Here is a 20,028-nt window from a genome sequence, read left to right as displayed (position 1 = left end):
TGCAATTTTACCCATTTATGATAATGAGAAAATCTCTTTACAGCAAGTACTTTGGGCTAAATATCATGTTTTCTATTGGCATTAATTGCAAATTTTGCACTCTTTGACGTTTACAGGCTATATGGTATCCTTGCACATTTCAGACTTAAATGAGAACCTTTTTCTCAGCTGATTTATAACCACAAACTTCAATTTTGATGTGGTCGTAAATCAGAACAAAGGTGCTCAGTAAAAAAGAGAGTAAAGCTTTTTTTAACAGAATGAACCCCCTGACAAATCCTTAAATAACTCATTCTGCAACCAACATAATAGAGAGCGCAATACAGAGGCTATAGAAGACAAATTTGTGCAAAGCGTTTTATGAAACTGATTGGAAAAATTATTTTTACTCCAAAATGCACGTAATTAGGTGGAAAAAAAAATAGTTTGGAAGTGTCCATAAAAGCATAATATACAGATCCTGTAGAGCTGATTTCTTCACTTAAAGAAAGTCTGTCGCCCCTAAAATGCATTTTAAGTGGGCATGCGTGTGGTGGTGCGAATTCGCCTCCCTGCCTCCTTTCTTCTGGTGCCGCTCGCTTCACTTCCGGGTGTATTAGTAGAGCATTTTGGGGGTCTCGGACTCCCTTTACCTACATAGGGGTAGACATACATAGCCTGCATACAGTGATTTTGCATTTCGATAAAGCAGTTTATCTTCAGTGCTATAACAACTTGAGAATTTCAGTAAATTTTCTCTGCTACATTGGACAAATTCCGCACGATTCATTCATACCGTATTCATCTCTTTATCCGATGACTTTGCCCACCGACAGCCGCTTATAACTTGGCTATACTCACCCCTGAAGAAGGAGTTGCTGTCCAGCCTAGCTCTGCTGTCGCCGTCCGAGTATCCATAAGGGTCTCTGCAATAAAGAAACATTAAGAGTTTTATTGGCCGATATGACACACAGGCGGCTTGTCCCATTGAATACGCCGCTACGCTTTATCGATTTAGTTCCACACCATATAACCCACAATGAATGCGATTTCCGTGTCATTAAACAATCTACATTTTATTTCACAGTGTGATAAAATTACATTTTTACTGTCAACTTGAAAAAAAAAAGTGTCTCCATTGTTCTTTGGGCAAATTTGAATTCTTATTCTCCGGGTTCCACTTCATGAACGTCGGCCACATCTGCTGATGGCCAAGCAAGGTAGTCATAATACATAGCGATAAATAAGGAGCAACTTTCACTTCTTGCCGACGCTTAACGACTGTGTCAGGAAGGATAATGTGTCACGCAGTGCTCTCAGTTTTCCTGGTGCACACACAATTACGCCTTCTTATGATTCATGTATATGTGTCACCCAAAATGTCAGCCTGAGAAGTGGAACAAAGAGTTCAGCAATTTACAACATAGTGGTGCCTCCTAATTGCCAATCTGTAAACCATCGGACCTGCCCAGAGATTGTAATACATATAGCGGTGTGGTGTACAGGGCATACTGATTTATAGAGTTGGACCATAAACATTTAGCATCAATCCACAGCTGGTAGATATGATAGCTAGGGGGTCCGACTACTGGGACCTATCATGTCTCATGTCAAGCATTTGAATTGAGTGGTGTTCTATGGCATTGACATAGGGGAGCGCTGTACTGTCCCATATATTCAATAAATAGAAAGGTAGCATGAATGCAGCATTTAAATAGGGATGCGCAACCCCAATTCTCTAGATCAATGGGTACAACACTCAGTGATAATTTATGTGGATTTTGTGGATTTAATGTTGTGATACAGAATTAGAATTGTAGCTACATTCTAATAAAAAAACAGCGCCACACCTGCCCAGTGTCTGGTTTGGCATCTCAGCTTCACTGAAGTGAATGAGGTTGAGATGCAATACCTCACATAACCTATGGACAGGTGTGGTGCTGTTTTATAAGAAAGTAGCAAATTCTCTTGTAACCTCTGTAGCAGAGCCAGGTATGCTAAGGTTAAATCCTAGCTCTTCAGGCTATGTATGTGCACCTGGCTGGCTCTGCATATAACCAAGCTAGGTGTTCACCTTAGTCAGACAGCTGTGGGAAGCTGACCAGACTGGATTTGTTTTGGAGCTGTAGAGAGAGATCAGCCATAATCTCTCTGAGAAGAGACTGCACAGGCCATGTGCACGAAACCACATGTATGCTATGGACGATAGCACTTTTGTTTGACCGAACTGGGACTAGCTCAGCCGTGTATGAGTAGCCAGGGTCTATTTTGCTTTCTTAGCGCCCGGACATGGCTAGGGATTTTGTGTTTATGGTTTTGTTTTTTGGTGTTGTACAACTTGTGGAAATATATGTCACATTGTTTTGACAAAAGAATCTAGTGCCTGTGTGAACGCTACCTAATACCTACCTGACAGTGTAAATCTCTATACCTTAGACAACTCTAATTTCTAAAACATCTTCTTTCAAAAGTCTCCTGGATTTGGAGTTCCCAGTATTTCCTTGCTAATTAAAGGTCTTCAGAGCTTCAGACCCTAGATAGATGTCAGCTGAATGCTTATTACACTGAACATTTGGAGGGCAGCTATCTTGGCTCATCCTCCCATACACATGAGTGCTCCTGTGTTCTCTAAGGCTTCTTTCACACTGCTGTCTGCTGGTGGGTGTCGTAATGTGTTGTTGTGACGTATCGATGTGCATCGTGAAATAAGGCTACTTTCACACTTGCGTCGTGTGACGTCCGTCGTAATGCGTTGTTTTGGGGAAAAAACAGAACCTGCAAATGTGTCCGCAGGATGCGTTTTTTGCAGTGAGACGGATCGCGACGTATGGCCATAGGTCATGTTCGTCGTGCACTGGATGTGTCGTGTTTTGGCGGACCGTCAGCATGAAAAAACGTTCAAGGGAATTTTTTTTCGTATGTCGCGTCCGCCATTTCCTACCATGCATGCGCGGCTGGAACTCCGCCCCCTCCTCCCCGGACTTTAGAATGGGCAGCGGATGAGTTGAAAAACTGCATCCGCTGCCCACGTCGCAAAAAATTTTCACAACGTGCGTCGGTACATCGCGCCAACGCTAGGCGACAGACCCGTACCGAGGCAAGTGTGAAAGAAGCCTTAGGGAAAAACGTGTATAACGCATCCAGTGTTTTGACGGATGCGTTGTTGCCTGAGAAAGAGACGAGAGAGAGAGAGAATTTTCCCCAGACTAGAAAAGTCCTTCCAGGCATGCTCAGAAGAAAAAACGCAGTACGTCACAGAATTCCTGCTTTTCACAGGCAACAACGCATCCTGCGTCCTTAGGCTGCCATTATAGCCAACAACGTATGCCGCAGGATGCGTCGTTGCACGTTTTTACGACGCTGACAAAAAACCTTTCATTCAACGTTTTTTCCAGACGACGGACCACTATTTTCCAACGGATTCAGTGCACGACGGTTGAAATGGATGGCCATCCGTCACAATCCGTCGCTAATACAAGTCTATGGGAAAAAACAGGATCCTACAGAAAAATTTGCAGGATCCTGTTTTTTCAAAACTCGACAGATTTCGATGGGAGGAAAAAGACGGAAGTGTGAAAGAGGCCTAAGAGAAAGCAGCTGCCAGTCATCTATGGCAGCAACTTTATGCTTAGAGAACAAAAGGATCAGAAATCGAACATGCCAAATCCTTATCTTCCCTGTCATCATGTGTTAGGAGCCCTCAAATATATTAGATCTGATATTGGTGGGTTCAGCTTAGTCTAATGTGTATGGGGGTCTTTAGTCTTTATACCAGACCCTCTCCCAGAATGTACTGTACCCTGGTGCATTGTATCAAAAGTTGTAAGGGGGCATTGTCAAAAGCTGCTTCCAGGACAAAGCAATTGAGATCTTCACGTAACCACAGATCATAGTGATTTAATAGTAAAATCATTTTTCTATGTCTTTCTTTCTGGTTGCTACACAAGTTTCTGCATAGTAACACATCACTCTCAGACAGCCATTCATTGGCACGGCAGTACGTCTGTGATTTATTATCTCCATTAATACTGAAGTTCATTAATGGTTTACGACTACCAGAACCTGTCTACCAAAAGAGTCTTGTAAATCTAGACATTACATTAATTGAAGATTTCACAATGACCTGGCAACAAAGAAATTAACTGATTAAATGAATGAAAGATTGAAAGTGAAAATGTTTTAAAGAAACTGTCTGATGGCGAAAGAAACAAACATAGAATGCCAAGTCTTAGGAAAGGGCAGGGTCAGCTGTAAATGCGCTCCATAATGTTTTATTATTCAATCACAGATGCCAGGCAGGCTTAGTTACAGGGGGTCACCGGGGTGCGCCGGCGGAGTCACCATGGATGCTCTCCTGATGTAAGGAACAGGCTGAGTTATGGATTTCGATTATGGATGTTGAGGATCAGAGAATTATGGTTCAATGACTCCTATTTCATTACCACTCTGCACATCACTACTCCACTCTTCCTCCATCACTGCAGATGTGCCAGAATGCTCCAATATAGACCTTATAAGATACAAGTTCAATAAATCTCTGCCCTCGCATCTATTCCTACAAAAGCATATTATTTTCTGAATTTGCTCTCTTTATACTCTATTTTTTTATTAGCCTGGAATATTATTGCTTTTGTTATATTTTAATTGTTATGATTGTTATATACTGTAGATTACATATGGCTTATGCTTTTTTTCTTTTAACCTCTGAATTTTATTCTTATAGGTTTGTTCCAGTTGGAAGAAGTTATTATCACCTATCCACGCACTTTTATTCTGGTTAGGATGGAGCGGCAGTGTGCTAGCTCGAGCACTGCTGCATTCATTCTCTATGGGACTGTTAGAGAAAGCCAAGTATAGCGCTCAGCGGACGCACAGAGAATGAATAAAGTCACGGTCACTGCTTTCATTCTCTTAGTGAGGTTCGCAGTGGTTGGACCCCCACTGATTTAAAAATTATCACCAATCCGGCAAATAGGTGATGAAGTAACCTCTTCCAACCGGAACACCTCTTTAAAAGCGTGGACCAGGCTTGGGGTTTAAGTCAATCTATGGGACTGTAGACTTATGAATCCTCACAATGAGCACAGTGTGCGCTGTCAGGATTCTACGGAACCCCATGTCCGGCGTCACTCAAGCTTGGACAACCCCTTCTGTCACTAGGTCAATAGTGGCCATTTTTTTTGCTTTTGTTTTATTCCTGCTGCTCCCCTAAGTATTATTATTTTTTAATCCACCATACAGAATTCTCAGGAGAGTAGCGGAAATGAGTTCGTTTTGCAAGCTACAGTAGTTCTTTTGAGGCGGATTGTCTTGCCATTTGGACTCCCACCCTCAAGCTCCACTTGGACTGTTTCTAATGAACTCTAGTGAACCTCTATTCGAGTGTTGGAAATATATGAATAAAAAGAGTAAATTCGATTATACACATGAAGTTGGGTTTGTTGAATGGCTTACCCTTTATTTTTAAAGAAGATAAGCCAGTGCCAGAGGAGAATGTCAGTGGTACTCATCACTCAACATGTAGAACATATCATTAGAACGGAGAACGTATGTGTTTTGGGTCGGCTGGAATATCTTTTGGTCATACAAGCGTTTGGCCAACAGGTTTTGGAAATATATAGCCATCTCAGGAACAGCTGACGAGATCTGTACTCATACTAAGTGCTGAGACCCTTTCACAAAGGTTCAAAGGTGAGGGACCAAGCTCTGATCACCACAGATGTCATTTTCTAGTAAGTCAGAAAATAATAAACCTGGACAACTCACTGTATTATTAAGGAGAAAATTATTTTTCTGTTGAAAACTCTTAGATCTCAGTTAAAACGTTCAACGAAGATATGTCAGGGAACAAAACTTTGACATTCACAGCGGGATTTTAATTCCCTCGTTTATCTAAATGTTCAGTTTTTACTTACAGAACGTTCTTGTTGCTTTGCCTTCCTTTCTCTCATCCATGATATAAAAGGTTATTAACAGTATTTAAACACAGCAGATTTGTATGATGACTTATTATATGAGCCGTCAAGGCATAATCAAGGTGGGGGTGCACAATAAAGTCCCATTAGCTCCAGAGGAGCTAATAATATATCATATATCATCTTCTTAGTATGGGCACCATAGATCAATGGTTTTTTACATTCCTAAGCCAAGTGCCCCTCTGCACAAAGTACATCAAAATATTCCCAAGGCTGGTATAAAATAATGTGCTGCCATGTAGAAGTGCAGCGTAAGCACAGTGAGCGCTCCCTCCGGGATACACGCGCAACAGGTGGAGAACTCAGACCATAAATTATGACATAATTATAGTGAAAGCTCAATATTTCCATGTCACCCGCTTTCATTTTACTACAATTAAAGGGATTTTCTCAGTTTCCAGCACTGTGTGTTAACGTGTCTTGATATTGGGCCCAGTCCAATAAATCTATTTAGCAAGTTCCCAATGTTCATGCTTCGCTGAGGAATGATACATGTGCCAAATCTGGAAATCCAAAGACAAACTGATACGGTGGGTGACAGCCAACACAAAGGTGTGTAACAACATCTCTAACAAATGTGGCCTAAGCTATGAAAGTGAAGTGTGTTAAAGGCTGCCTAAACTTTAGGGTATTCTATTATGTATTAAACCTTATGCATACATGATGTGGGGTGTCATAGATTACAATATGGACTTTGGAGGTTTCTTCTCATTCTGGACTTTTATAGTATATTCACGGCATACATTGGCTGATAGATGCACATCCTATCCTCTGAGGCCTGCACCTTACTCAAGAATGGGGTCCTCTTTTTCACACCACTGAAAATGGTAAGGGGATCACACATGCAAAACTCTATTCACGTCTGTGGGATTTTCAAAAACCTGTCAAGTGAGATGGGAATTATATAGATGATCTACATAGCTTCCCAGGGGCAGGTGTCTGAAGTATCGGACCCCTGTCCTGCTCTGCCCTTATCCACCTTGAGATTGGCTGATACAAGGTGAGGTTTTAATTCTAGAGACAAGATAGGACCGTCCCGATTGGGTACACCTTGTCGCGGTGATTTGACCTTTACACTTTCGTTAATCAAAATAGTGTTAACTAGCTACCCTATGTTATTTACAGGTACTATTACTATTTACTTATTTGCCTACTATAGGGTAGATGCTCATTTTGTTTCTTTTTCTTGGGTTGTTTCTTGAGTGTGAACACACTCTTACACATTGAACGTATGCCAACTTATGCTCCGGCTCATTTTTTCAGTGTTGAGTTGGAAATGTATTGATTTGTTTGTGACTCTGTGCGCATCCACAAACCTCTGTATTGTGCTCCAATGAAGAACATGGTCTGCATTGCCACACTGGATGGACCATGTATTTGCATCTATAGAATCACAATGTACAGCATAGGATATAGGGTATTATGGGTTACATGTTTCAGATCCATCCTCTATCAGACCACTACCTACTCACTTTCTCATCCCTGTCCTCCTCACCTGTCACCCACGTCCAGCACCATGCGCACCCACGCAGGAACCTTGCACATCTAGACACCCATACACTCTCTGACTCTATCCTACCACTGTCCTCTATATCCTCAGTCCACGACACTGCCACTGCTTTCTACAATGCCACTCTTGCATCAGCTATTGACACAGTCGCCCGTGTCATGCATAGCAGAGTGCGACGAACCAATAGACAACCCTGGCACAATAACATCACTAAAAAGCTTCGCAAGTATCCAGAATTGCAGAACGGCGTTGGAAGAAAATGCATTCGCAAGATGATTTCACTGCACTCAAACAAGCAACACTGGCATTCAAATCAGCTCTCACCTCTGCTAAACAGGCCTACTTCACAACCCTGTTCAACACTTTTAACTCCCTCCTCCGCCCACCACTGCCCCCTCCGAGTTCCCTAATTGTTGCTGAGGACTTTGCAACGCACTTCAAAAATAAGATAGACCAAATAAGGCAAGTCTTTGTTGTCCAACCACCACAACCCCTTTGTATGAGAAACCAATGCCCAAACCCCACAACTTCACTTTCCCAAATCTCTGAAGGGGAGCTTGCTCATCTTCTCTCCAAATCACACCTCACCACTTGTGCACTTGACCCCATCCTACCTCCTCCTTAACCTCACCACCACACTAATCCCATCCCTAACCCATCTCTTCAACCTATCACTAACTTCTGGTACCTTCCCCTCTGCCTTCAAACATGCCACAATCACACCCCTATCCTCAAAAAGCCATCCCTTGACCCAAGTGGTATATCCATCTATCACCCCATATCTTTGCTCCCATTTGCTTCCAAACTCCTTGACCTTGAGCAGCACGTCCATGCTGACCTTTCCTCTCATGTTGCATCTAACTCTCTCTTAGACAACCTACAATCTGGCTTTCGTCCCCACCATTCCACTGAGACTGCCCTGAAAAAAATTACTAACGACATACTTACAGCCAAAGCTAACAGACAATTCTCTATTCTCCTCCTCCTAGACCTGTCCTCTGTCTTCGACACAGTTGACCACTGCCTCCTACTACAGATCCTGTCTTCCTTTGGGGTCAAATACCTTGCCCTATCTTGGATCTCGTCATACCTTGCCAACCGCACATTTAGCGTTTCCTACTCCCATACTACCTCTTCATCTCGCCCCCTCTTTGTTGGAGTCCCCCAAGGCTCTGTCCTAGGACCCTTTCTCTTCTCAATCTATACACTTGGCCTGGGACAACTCATAAGGTCCTATGGCTTCCAGTACCATCTATATGCCGATGACACTCAGATCAACCTCTCTGGCCCAGATGTCACCTCTCTGCTCTCCAGAATCCCAGAGTGTCTATCAGCCATATCCTCCTTCTTCTCCTCTCGCTTCCTCAAGCTCAATGTGGACAAATCTGAACTCATTATCTTTCCTCCATCACGCATATCTTCCCGACCTGATCTATCTATCAAAATAAATGAAATCACACTTTCCCCTGTCCCCAAAATCCGCTGCCTCGGAGTAACCCTTGACTCTGCCCTCTCCTTCAAACCGCACATCCAAGCTCTTGCCACCTCCTGTTGCCTGCAGCTCAAATATATTTCCAGAATCTGTCCTTTCCTCAACCCACACGCTACCAAAATGCTCGTGCATGCCCTAATCATCTCCCGCCTCGACTACTGCAACATACTCCTCTGTGGCCTACCTTCTAACACTCTCACACCCCTCCAGTCCATCCTTAACTCTGCTGCCCAACTAATTAATCTCTCTCCTCGCTACACTCCTGCTTCCCCTCTTTGCAAATCCCTTCACTGGCTCCCAATTTCCCAGCGTATCCAGTTTAAATTACTAACACTGACCTACAAAGCCATCCATAACCTTTCTTCTCTGTATATTTCCACACTAATATCTCAATATCTTCCCTCACGTAATCTCCGGTCATCCAAAGACCTCCTCCTCTCCTCCACGCTTATTCGCTCCTCACCCAATCGCCTCCCAGTCTTCACCCGAATATCACCTATCCTCTGGAATTCAGTGCCACAACACGTCCGGTTATCCACTACTGTTGGATCCTTCAAAAGAAACCTGAAAACCCATCTCTTCAAAGAAGCTTACAGCCTGTAAAGACCACACGGCCACCTCAACACCATTGGAGCTACTGCAACCCTCGACCTACTGTCTCCTTCCCCATAATCCTGTAGAATGTAAGCCCGCAAGGGCAGGGTCCTCGCTCCTCTGTACCAGTCTGTCATTGTTAGTTTTGTTTACTGTAAGTGATATTTGTATTTTGATGTAACCCTTTCTCATGTACAGCACCATGGAATTAATGGTACTATATAAATAAATAATAATAATCAGTACAAGAATTGTAGTGTACCTTAACTTTTAATGTCCCCCAAGTCAAGCTCAAGTGATCGATGTAAGATTATGTGATGGTTGCCATTTATAAGAAGAAGAAAAAAAGATTTAGCCTGGCATCTAATACATAGTATTATCCTTTCCAGTTTTACCCACCCTTGATAAACCGCCTAAGATTAAAGACCCTCAGTTCATTATGTGGGTCACTGATCTGTTTTCAGTGGTCTTCTAGTTGGGTGCAGCATTGCTCGAGGCTCCATCTGATAACATGGACGGTCAGCCATGGGACCAATTAGCTCAACATGCCCTAGTAGAAGACACAAGAAGGTGCTGTCCAGATCAAGTAGCTAATCTCTAAAGTTCCCGTTTAGCCTCCAAACCACGAATGTAATGAGCATGCTATAAAAAATCATTGAATTACAGATTGGAATTAATACAGAGGATAAACTCAGTGACAGGTCCTCATTAAAACCCAGCACAGGAACCGTAATGCACAGAGTAAACGAGGAGTGGACTTTCTACATCAGCAGGAGACAATTAAAGACAAAGGAGCGCAATGTCCTTAGTTAAAAGCTCATTAACACCAATGTGATCATGAGATGGGTCAATTATATTAACATTACATTTTTATACTCTTGGCCACACACTGGTGGTACGAGCATTACGACCACCTCCGGTATCAGTGCCGGGAATCTTGTACGTGTAGGTGTTCTTATGGTGCTATTGTTCGGAACGGTTGACGGCTGCAGAAAACACAAGTCTCCTCCCTTCTCTTTATTCTCTCTCCCTCCGGGCGCCCCTATTTCTCAGCCCTGCTGGAATGGGGGGCTTTCATGCCTCTTCCCATTTTCTCCATCTATCGCTGCAGTTTCCTTTATCTGTGCGGCTGAGCAGAACCATAATACACCAGGGATTAGTGTAAGCAACATTTACCTGTCACACAGCTCTGCTCCTGCATGACAAATGAGAGCTTTTACACCGCTGCCTGTTTATCTTTCACATTTCTTCTGTGTCTGTAGATGTCGGCTCCCTCCACCCCCAGTACTATTATCTAGCCTGCCTTCTACTACTATTAGAGCGCTAGCTCACCAAACCAGTGCGGCTATAATAAAACCTTACGCCATCACATTTCTTATAGAAAGGCACAGTCAGTCGCATTTTTCAACATATATTATTTTTTAAACTGAAGATTTTCGGCATCTTCTTTAATAGAATCTTCTATATTATTCCTCTACAGGAAAGATATACCGTATATATCTTGGTACCGTGTTAGCATAAATATGTGCATAAATCTGTGATTCTCCAGAATTTCTATTAGTCTTTGCCTGATGAAGAGACCTGAGTAGCCTCGAAAGCTTGCAATTTGTTCCCATCTTTTCAGTTAGCCATTAGAAGGTATCAACCACTGAGGACTCTCAATTCTAAATATTTTTATATTATTCCTCCTAGAAATTTATGAATAAATTGACAAGCGGGTAGGGCTGTGAGTTCCTGCACCATCACTGTCCTATCACTGATTACGTGGGGACACGCCCTATAAACGAAGAAAATGCCGGCACCCAGTTGTCAATTTATTCTTAAAGGAACAGCTCAGAAAAAAATAATATCTTGTATTATTTTTACATAAAGAATCCAAGCATTTACTGACAAGTCAAGAGGGTTCTTCAATCTGTCCTCTACCCTCTGATAGCCCAGAATATTTAGCAGTCCTAAAAAGAAAACTTATCAAAATTTCTGGACAATCGATTCTAAAAATTTTCTCCAGCGACCAAACAGCGACGCTGCAGCGATCCGGATCGTTGTCGGTATCGCTGCAGCGTCGCTAAGTGTGACGGTACCTTAACACTAAATCCAGACTCATAGTGTGACCCTTACCAATTGCTTGGTCACTGTATTACCTCCATATATGTCAGTACAAAAATAGGAGAAAGACATGGAGTTTTTTTTAAAAACGTACAAAATTCCTTTAATAACACATATCAAAAAACTAACAAGAAAATAACAAACAAACAATAAAGAAGATGATATGTAGATGCCTAAAACATATCCAGTGAGCCACAATTCCATATGATAGTAAAACACATGATGTGTGGTAATAGGTGCGAGACACCACCCACCTAAGGGTACCGTCACACTATACGATTTACCTACGATCACGACCAGCGATACGACCTGGCCGTGATCGTTGGTAAGTCGTAGTGTGGTTGCTGGAGAGCTGTCACACAGACAGCTCTCCAGCGACCAACGATGCCGAGGTCCCCGGGTAACCAGGGTAAACATCGGGTTACTAAGCGCAGGACCGCGCTTAGTAACCCGATGTTTACCCTGGGTACCAGCGTAAAAAAAAACAAACAGCACATACTTACATTCTGGTGTCTGTCCCTTGCCGTCTGCTTCCCGCACTCACTGACTGCCGGCCGTAAAGTGAAAGCACAGCACAGCGGTGACATCACCCGCTGTGCTGTGCTTTCACTTTACGGCCGGCAGTCAGTGAGTGCGGGAAGCAGACGGCAAGGGACCTGACGGACACCGGAATGTAAGTATGTGCTGTTTGTTTTTTTTTACATTTACGCTGGTAACCAGGGTAAACATCGGGTTACTAAGCGCGGTCCTGCGCTTAGTAACCCGATGTTTACCCTGGTTACCCGGGGACGCTGCTGCGTGTCAGACACAGCGATATCGTAACGATATCGCTGGAACGTCACGAATCGTACCGTCGTAGCGATCGAAATGGCACTGTGTGACGGTACCCTAAGGGTACCGTCACACAGTGGCATTTTGATCGCTACGACGGCACGATCCGTGACGCTCCAGCATCGTAACAATATCGCTCCAGCGTCGTAGACTGCTGTCACACGTTGCAATGTACGACGCTGGAGCGATAATTTCATGACGTGTGTGCGATGTAGAAGCCGTTGGTTACTATGCGCACATCGTATACAATATCGTGCACACCTTTGTTACACCATGCAATCATGCCGCCACAGCGGGACACTAGACGACGAAAGAAAGTTTCAAACGATCTGCTACGACGTACGATTCTCAGCGGGGTCCCTGATCGCAGGAGCGTGTCAGACACAGCGAGATCGCTGGAACGTCACGGATATATCGCTGGAACGTCACAAATCGTGCCGTCGTAGCGATCAAAATGCCACTGTGTGATGGTACCCTAACAGCTCCCAAAGCTAATCAAAGATCACCCCCTCTGATAAAGTGATCAATGCTCCATTGTAATGAGCCTGGTCATTCTTAGGATCTGTCCGTGTAGTTAACCATAATATAAACAAAAGAGGTAGGTAGATAAACAATAAAGGGAGAGGAAGGAAGGTATAGGTATCTCCTCACCAGTGGCAACGCTGACCGAACGTCCCCGACGCGCGTTTCGCCGCTTCTCAGCCCTGCTTGAGTGACATGATAAGCATGTCAGGGTGAGGAAACTTAAAGACGCAATGCTCCTCTGGGAAATATGCAAATTGTCTCTTCAGAGAGGAAAAGGACTAGAACTCTAGTGCCACCTATTGGAAGTAGCAATCCTAACAGTCAATGTCGACCCTTTAACGAGCCTTGTCACATGACTTAGGATAATAGCCAAACCAGAATCTGTTGTTTAATAACTGTGATGGATTCATCTCTAAGAGATTAACATTGCTGGACTAGTCCTGCAACTAAGCACCTCAGTGTCTAGGGACTTTGGACACAGAGAGTCTGGAGTGGGCGGGGTTAGCTTTCTCAGCTCTGCTTCATTCTAAATCTAAAAGCTCTGATTTTGTCAGAATGGCTTCATCCAGTAAACTAAGTGTTACATCATTTGATTCAGGGGGTCTTTGCTTACATTAGGCTGCTCTCAGATGAGGTAGCAAAAACTAGCTGACGGATTCCCTATAAGTAATAATTGCATTGGCGATTTAATTCATTTCCAAGATGTGGCCAGTTGAGATTCTTTGAACACAGGTTTGGGAAGGACTGCGGGAGAGTATGCAAAAAAAAAATATAAACTCATGGAGAACTAAAAAGTTTTTTTCAATCTATAAAAACGTATAATTTCTCTGTAAATCTGCTCTACTCCATTATTAGTGAAATAACTTAATATATTTATATATATATAATTGTCTAAGGGCTACTTTCGTCTGTTTGTCTGTAACAGAAATCCTGCGTCGCTGATTGGTCGCAGTCCGGCCACGAATTCGCCCTTCCATACTCCCCTTCAGTCAGTGCCCCCTCCCTACTCCCCAGTCAGTGCCCCCATAGCGGTCTAGCAGTGCGTTAAATGGACTACGTTACACCGTGGCATAACGCGGTGTAATGCAGTCTGTTAACGCTGCTATTAACCCTGTGTGACCAACTTTTTAAAGATCTAATGTTAAAAATAATAGAAAAAAAAAAAAAATCATTATATTCTCACCTTCCGGCGCCTTTCCCGCTCCTCGCGACGCTCCAGTCCCAAGAATGCATTGCTGCAATGAACGGAGATGACGTAGCTGTCTCACGAGACTGCTAGATCATCACAGGTTATTGCCACAAGGCATTACTGGGAACAGAGCATCGCGAGGAGCATCGCTAAATGCCTAGGCTGGTTCCGGGGGCCGCCGGAAGGTGAGTATATAACTATTTTTTATTTTAATTATTATTCAATTATTAATTATTTTTTAACAGGGATATGGTGCCCACATTGCTATATACTACGTGGGCTGTGTTATATACTACATGGGCTGTGTTATATACTGCATAGGCTGTATTATATACTGTGTGGTCTGTGTTATATACTACGTCTCTCTGCTATATACTATGTCTCTGTGCTATATACTATGTGGGCTGTGCTATACACTATGTGGGCTGTATGATATACTGCGTGGGCTGTGCTATAAACTACGTGGCTGTGTTATATGCTACGTTGCTGTGATATACTACGTGGACTGTGCTATATACTACATGGGCTGTGTTATATACTAAGTGGCTGTGCTATATACTACGTGGATGTGTTATATACTACGTCTCTGTGCTATATACTACGTGGGCTGTGTTATATGCTATGAGGCTGTGCTATATACAATGTGGCTGTGTTATATACTACGTGGCTGTGCTATATACTACGTAGCTGTGCTATATATTATGTGGCTATGCAATATGATACGTGGTTGGGCAATATACTACGTGGCTGTGCTATATACTACGTGGGCTGTTTTATATACTACGTGGGCTGTGTTACATACTGCGTGGGCTGTGCTATACACTACTATACATATCCTAGACTACCCGATGTGTTAGAATCGGGCCACCATCTAGTTATTAGATAACTGGCTAAAGAGTAGTGCTACCTCTTGAGCTAAGCCTTCCAAAGTTTCACTGTCCTTTACTACAAAGAGCAAATCCGTTTACTGAAAAGAACTCTTCCCATAACTGTTACAAATTCTTCCCTTAACTATACATAACCCTTCCTTTTACTGTATTATAGAGAATAATTATTTTCTAGGGAGTTTTCCATTTTCAAAAACCCAGTTCCCAGGTGCAATTTTGTGGTTGACGCACTCTCCCTGGGTCCAGTGCTGCTCACTATGGTTTTTATTGCCTACAATGCTGACATCACAGTGAAAGCTCTTCAGCAAAACAGTGAACTCAGTGGCTGTGAAAGATTTTGCTGTCTACTCAGGCACAGCCACTGAGCTCACAGCGCTATCAACATGATATCAGGGCAGTAGACAATAACACACACACCAAAAGCAATGGTGGAGACTCAGTGCTGGGCCTAGGGAGGGTGTGTAAAGTTCAATTGTTTTTTTTTTATTTGTCAAGTTAAAGTTTCTATATCTATACCTTCAATGAAATTATCCCTAAAAATTGTAACTAGGGAAAGTGACAGCGATTATGTATACTAGGTGATAAATTAATAGATCTATTTAACCTTGACACAATTACCAGTGCCAACAAGTCATGCCAGTCTGGCGACTTGGAACATATTCCTTCCACCATATAGGGTGTGTAATCTTGGAACTGCCATGGATTGCATGAATCTGAATCATAGGGTCATTCTTGATACAGGAAAGATATGTATCTTGGTACTGTGTTAGCCAGTGGATAGCAAAATATTTAGAATTGAGAGTCCTCAGTGGTTGATAACTTTTAATGGCTAATTGAAAAGATGGTAACAAATTGCAATGGTCATTCTTCACAGCTATTACATACACCAGAGACTTCCCTACTGTTGGCTGACATTTTCTTCTTTCTGATAATTAAACTCATTTTGTTAATCATTGCTTTCCTAATGATCATTGCAGGAAGTGGAGCACTCCTCTCGGTGACAGCTGCAGGTGATACTGGGAAATGACAGGCGCATATTATAAGGTTTTCTTCCTAACTCTCCGCAGTGGAAATGTTCCAGAGACACAAATGTACGGAGGAAGAGAGGGCACAGGATGACAACTTTCTTATGTCAATGCTTACAAGGTGGCGAGAAGAGACAAAAGGCAGTTGTAATATCACAGTCAGAACCTTGTAACATTAATGACTCTGTAGTGTCAGCTCATTTCACAGTTCAGAAGCATTAGGCTAGGTTCACATTGCATTAGTGCAGTCCGTTTAGCGCATACGCTAACGGACTGCGTTAACACAACGTCCAAAAAGGGATCGCGTTTAGCGATCGTGCTAGCGCAGATGCCCGATCTTCGCTAGCGAGAACGGACCCAAAGAAAAAGCTGCAGATAGCGTTCGAGGTCTGTCACAAAATAACGGAGCATCGCTAACGCATGCCAAAAATGGCATGCGTTAGGGATGCGTTACATACATTGCGGTCAATGGGTGCGCTAACGGATCCGTTACATTGCGTTAGTGGCGCTATGTAACGGATTCCATTAGCGGATACTCACGCAAAGTGAACCTAGCCTTACTCCTCCCTTGGTCAGTTCAGTTTACCTTTTAACACCATGTCATTTTTAGGTCCAAAGTTTTGTGGTGACCAATTTTTCAATACGTTTTTATAGAGGTTGAAGCTCCACTTTTTAAAAATCTTCAACCACCACTAAAAAGCGAATATGAGCTTACTGCATACCGACCTAATATTTTATTATACTCCCTCTAGTAGTGGCTGCTGGTAACCAGCATTTATCATTTACAGAAGTCCCCCCATGAAGTTTTCTTTTTACTAAATCTATGCATACTGTATGTGTATGTAGTGTGTGTGCGTGTTAATATACTTACTTATTGCGGCCTTCTCTGGTTTCCAGCTTTGATCCTATCCTCTGCTTAGGGACGTCACCACTTTTCAGACACTTCGGGTCACACTGTACTCTGTGGTAGCCGGAAGTGGCTCTATGGAGCGTCAGAATGAGGCTTATATCAAAAAAGCTACTTCTGGCTCACACAAAGAGCGCAATCTGATCCAGAGAGTCTGAGAGCGGTGATGTCACCGAGAAGAGGAGCAGAAGAACGCTGAAAACCAGAGAAGGTGGAAGTGATATTAACACACTGATACCATATACACAGATGTAGTAAAAATACTTTGTGGGATGGTTTCTTTAATAGGAAATGGTGGAGCTTGGTTTCAGAAAAACAATTCACTTGGGCCCTAACAGAGAATAATATATTTATTAACACAGAATTTTCAACTTATTTTGATTAAAAAAAATGGAGTTCAAATGTTTTCAGGAACAATCCTAACAAACTTGCCATGTTTTGCCACTAATTCAGACATGTTCTAGTTTAACAAAAGGTGTGATTTACATGGGGATCGGGACTAGTTTTGCGTATATCTGGGAGAGTCCTCGTGGGCAGGACTTATTGTCCCTATTTTACCAGTGATAACGTTGACAAGTAAGGTGCAAATGAGTTACCAAGTAATACTGTAAAAGGATGCCGAGGACTATGACTAAATTCGCAATAGATCTGCCCCAATCGCTCGATATTGTGACTCAGTGCCACATAAGAGCTACAACTAAACACATTCCTATGGATTACCGATGAATATATCACCATCAAAAGCAATGTGACTCCCAGCTCTGGGAGCCGGGCTCGCTTTGTAAATTGGCCATATTGCATTTCATATATCATTCACATTGCTTAATTAACACAACTGTGTCTCACTATACCTTTACCACCAGTTCTTCCCAGCAAAACACATCATTCAGCTTAATATAAGAGAGAAGAGAGATATCTGCAATTAAACGGCACAAGAATATTTAATTGGGCCCCTGGGACTAAAAAAAAAAAGCGAAAAGCGATACCAAAGTGGTGATTTTCAGGTTTATCTTAATGACACAACAGCAGATTCGAGTTTCCCGTGACAGCCCTTCATGTAGCGGCTGTGCTGAAAGAGCAATGAAATCGACTATTTCACGTATAGATCAAAGAAATATACCCAGAGTAACCGGAGACTTTATAGTTAGCGGAACATGCTGAGAAAAGAGATTATTAGGGAAATTATACCGAGCTATGCAGGTTTATTAGTGTAATTAAAAAAACTGTAACATTTAGTTGCTTTTGGACCACCCACAATGGCAAAGTTTGCTCCCCCATGTTTTATCATTGATAAATTACAGAGCAGTCACTTTATAAGAATTAATTTAAAGGGAACTTGTCATGTCCATCCATAGCGGATCTAAAAGATGGGGGACAGCTTGTTGATTGCTGGGGTTTTGGGGAAAATAAAAACAGAGTTCTGTCTTGAATGGAGGTAATGTGCGCAGGTCCAGCCTACACACCATTCATTGATAATGAAACTACATGAGAAAACCAAGAACAGCCCTTGGGTATTTCCGGCAGTTCTATTGACAATGAACGGATCGTTGCAGGTCTCAGTGGTTGGAACCCAGTGATCAGCCAATTGTCATCTATCCTACAGATAGGGGACAAATTTTAATTTTGCGAAATCCCCTTTAGGCTTGGGTCACACGGCAGTCGATTCTGTCATTCCAGAGAATCTGATCAGAGTTTTAGCAGAGTGCCAGTATAGTGTGATCCAATTCCCGTGGATGAGAGAACTGTAGCACACTGTGAAGACAAGATGAAGAACAACATTTCTCCATCTTCTCCATTACGTGTCAGTGCACGGAAATCGGACTGCACTCGGATGACTCATTGACTTTTATGGAAGAATATCGGATAAACTCGGACACACAATAAGTTTTTCCTCGGTCAGAGAAAATAATCAAACATGTGTGCGGCCTTATAAACTAACATTGGTCCGCATGCGATCCAATGTTTTATTGGGCCAATAATATCGCCATGTGAGCAAGCCCTTAAAGAGAAGGGAAGGATCACAGAAAAATGCTGCAGTCGAATGATCGAGTCTCCAACACACCTGCAATTTCCTAACCAACCACGGGTATCGAGGGTATACTTAGCCTACTAGTCTGGTTCACAAGACCTGCAGTCAGGCAAAATACTGCAGTCATAATTGTAGCAATTAGTGATGAGCGAATATACTCGTTACTCGAGATTTCCCAAGCACGCTCGGGTGTCCTCCAAGTATTTTTTAGTGCTCGGAGATTTAGGCCATGTTCACACAGTGCGTTTTTTACCGCGGAAACGCAGCGGTTTTGCCGCTGCGGTTCCGCGGCTGTTTTCCATGCAGGGTACAGTACACTGTACCCTATGGAAAACAGGACCCACTGTGCACATGGTCCTGAATTGAAAAAAAAAAACCGCACTGATTAGCTGCGGTAAAAAAGAAGTACCATGTCACTTCTTTTTGTAAAACAGCAGCGGTTCTGCACCCATAGACCTCCATTGTGAGGTCAAACCCGCAGTAAAACCCGCAGATCAAAAATAGATCTGTGGTGCAGAACCGCTGCAGCAGGAAGTGCGGGGAAGCGGGCGGAAGTGCGTGGGTGGAGTGTGGCTGCCCCGATCCCACCCCCCATGCTACGATGCTCCTCCCCCGTGCTCCGATGTCACCCCCCCGTGCTCCGATGCCCCCCCCCGTGCTCCGATGCCCCCCCCCGTGCCCTAATCTCCCCCCCTTATACTTACCCGGCCTCCCGGTGTCCGTCCGGCCGTCTTCTCCCTGGGTGCCGCCATCTTGCAAAATGGCGGGCGCATGCGCAGTGCGCCCGCCGAATCTGCCGGCCGGCAGATTCGTTACAAAGTGCATTTTGATCACTGAGATATAACCTATCTCAGTGATCAAAATAAAAAAAATAGTAAATGACCCCCCCCCCCTTTGTCACCCCCATAGGTAGGGACAATAAAAAAAATAAAGAATTTTTTTTTCACTAAGGTTAGAATAGGGGTAGGGTTAGGGGTAG

General features: G+C 43.1%; 1 protein-coding gene across 1 annotated transcript in view; it reads right to left on the bottom strand.

Moving 5' to 3' along the window:
- The window catches only part of EPHB1 (EPH receptor B1), a 417,321-nt gene that overhangs the window by 236,808 nt on the left and 160,485 nt on the right, over positions 1–20,028 (bottom strand). Inside the window, exon 2 of the mRNA XM_069727937.1 lies at positions 841–905. Coding sequence (XP_069584038.1) covers positions 841–905 — 65 coding nt within the window. The remainder of the gene's footprint in view (positions 1–840; positions 906–20,028) is intronic.

The sequence above is a fragment of the Ranitomeya imitator genome, chromosome 5, assembly GCF_032444005.1.
Source record: "Ranitomeya imitator isolate aRanImi1 chromosome 5, aRanImi1.pri, whole genome shotgun sequence".
Taxonomy (NCBI): domain Eukaryota; kingdom Metazoa; phylum Chordata; class Amphibia; order Anura; family Dendrobatidae; genus Ranitomeya; species Ranitomeya imitator.
Note: the sequence above shows the minus strand (reverse complement) of the source record. Positions and strands in the feature narration are given on the sequence as shown.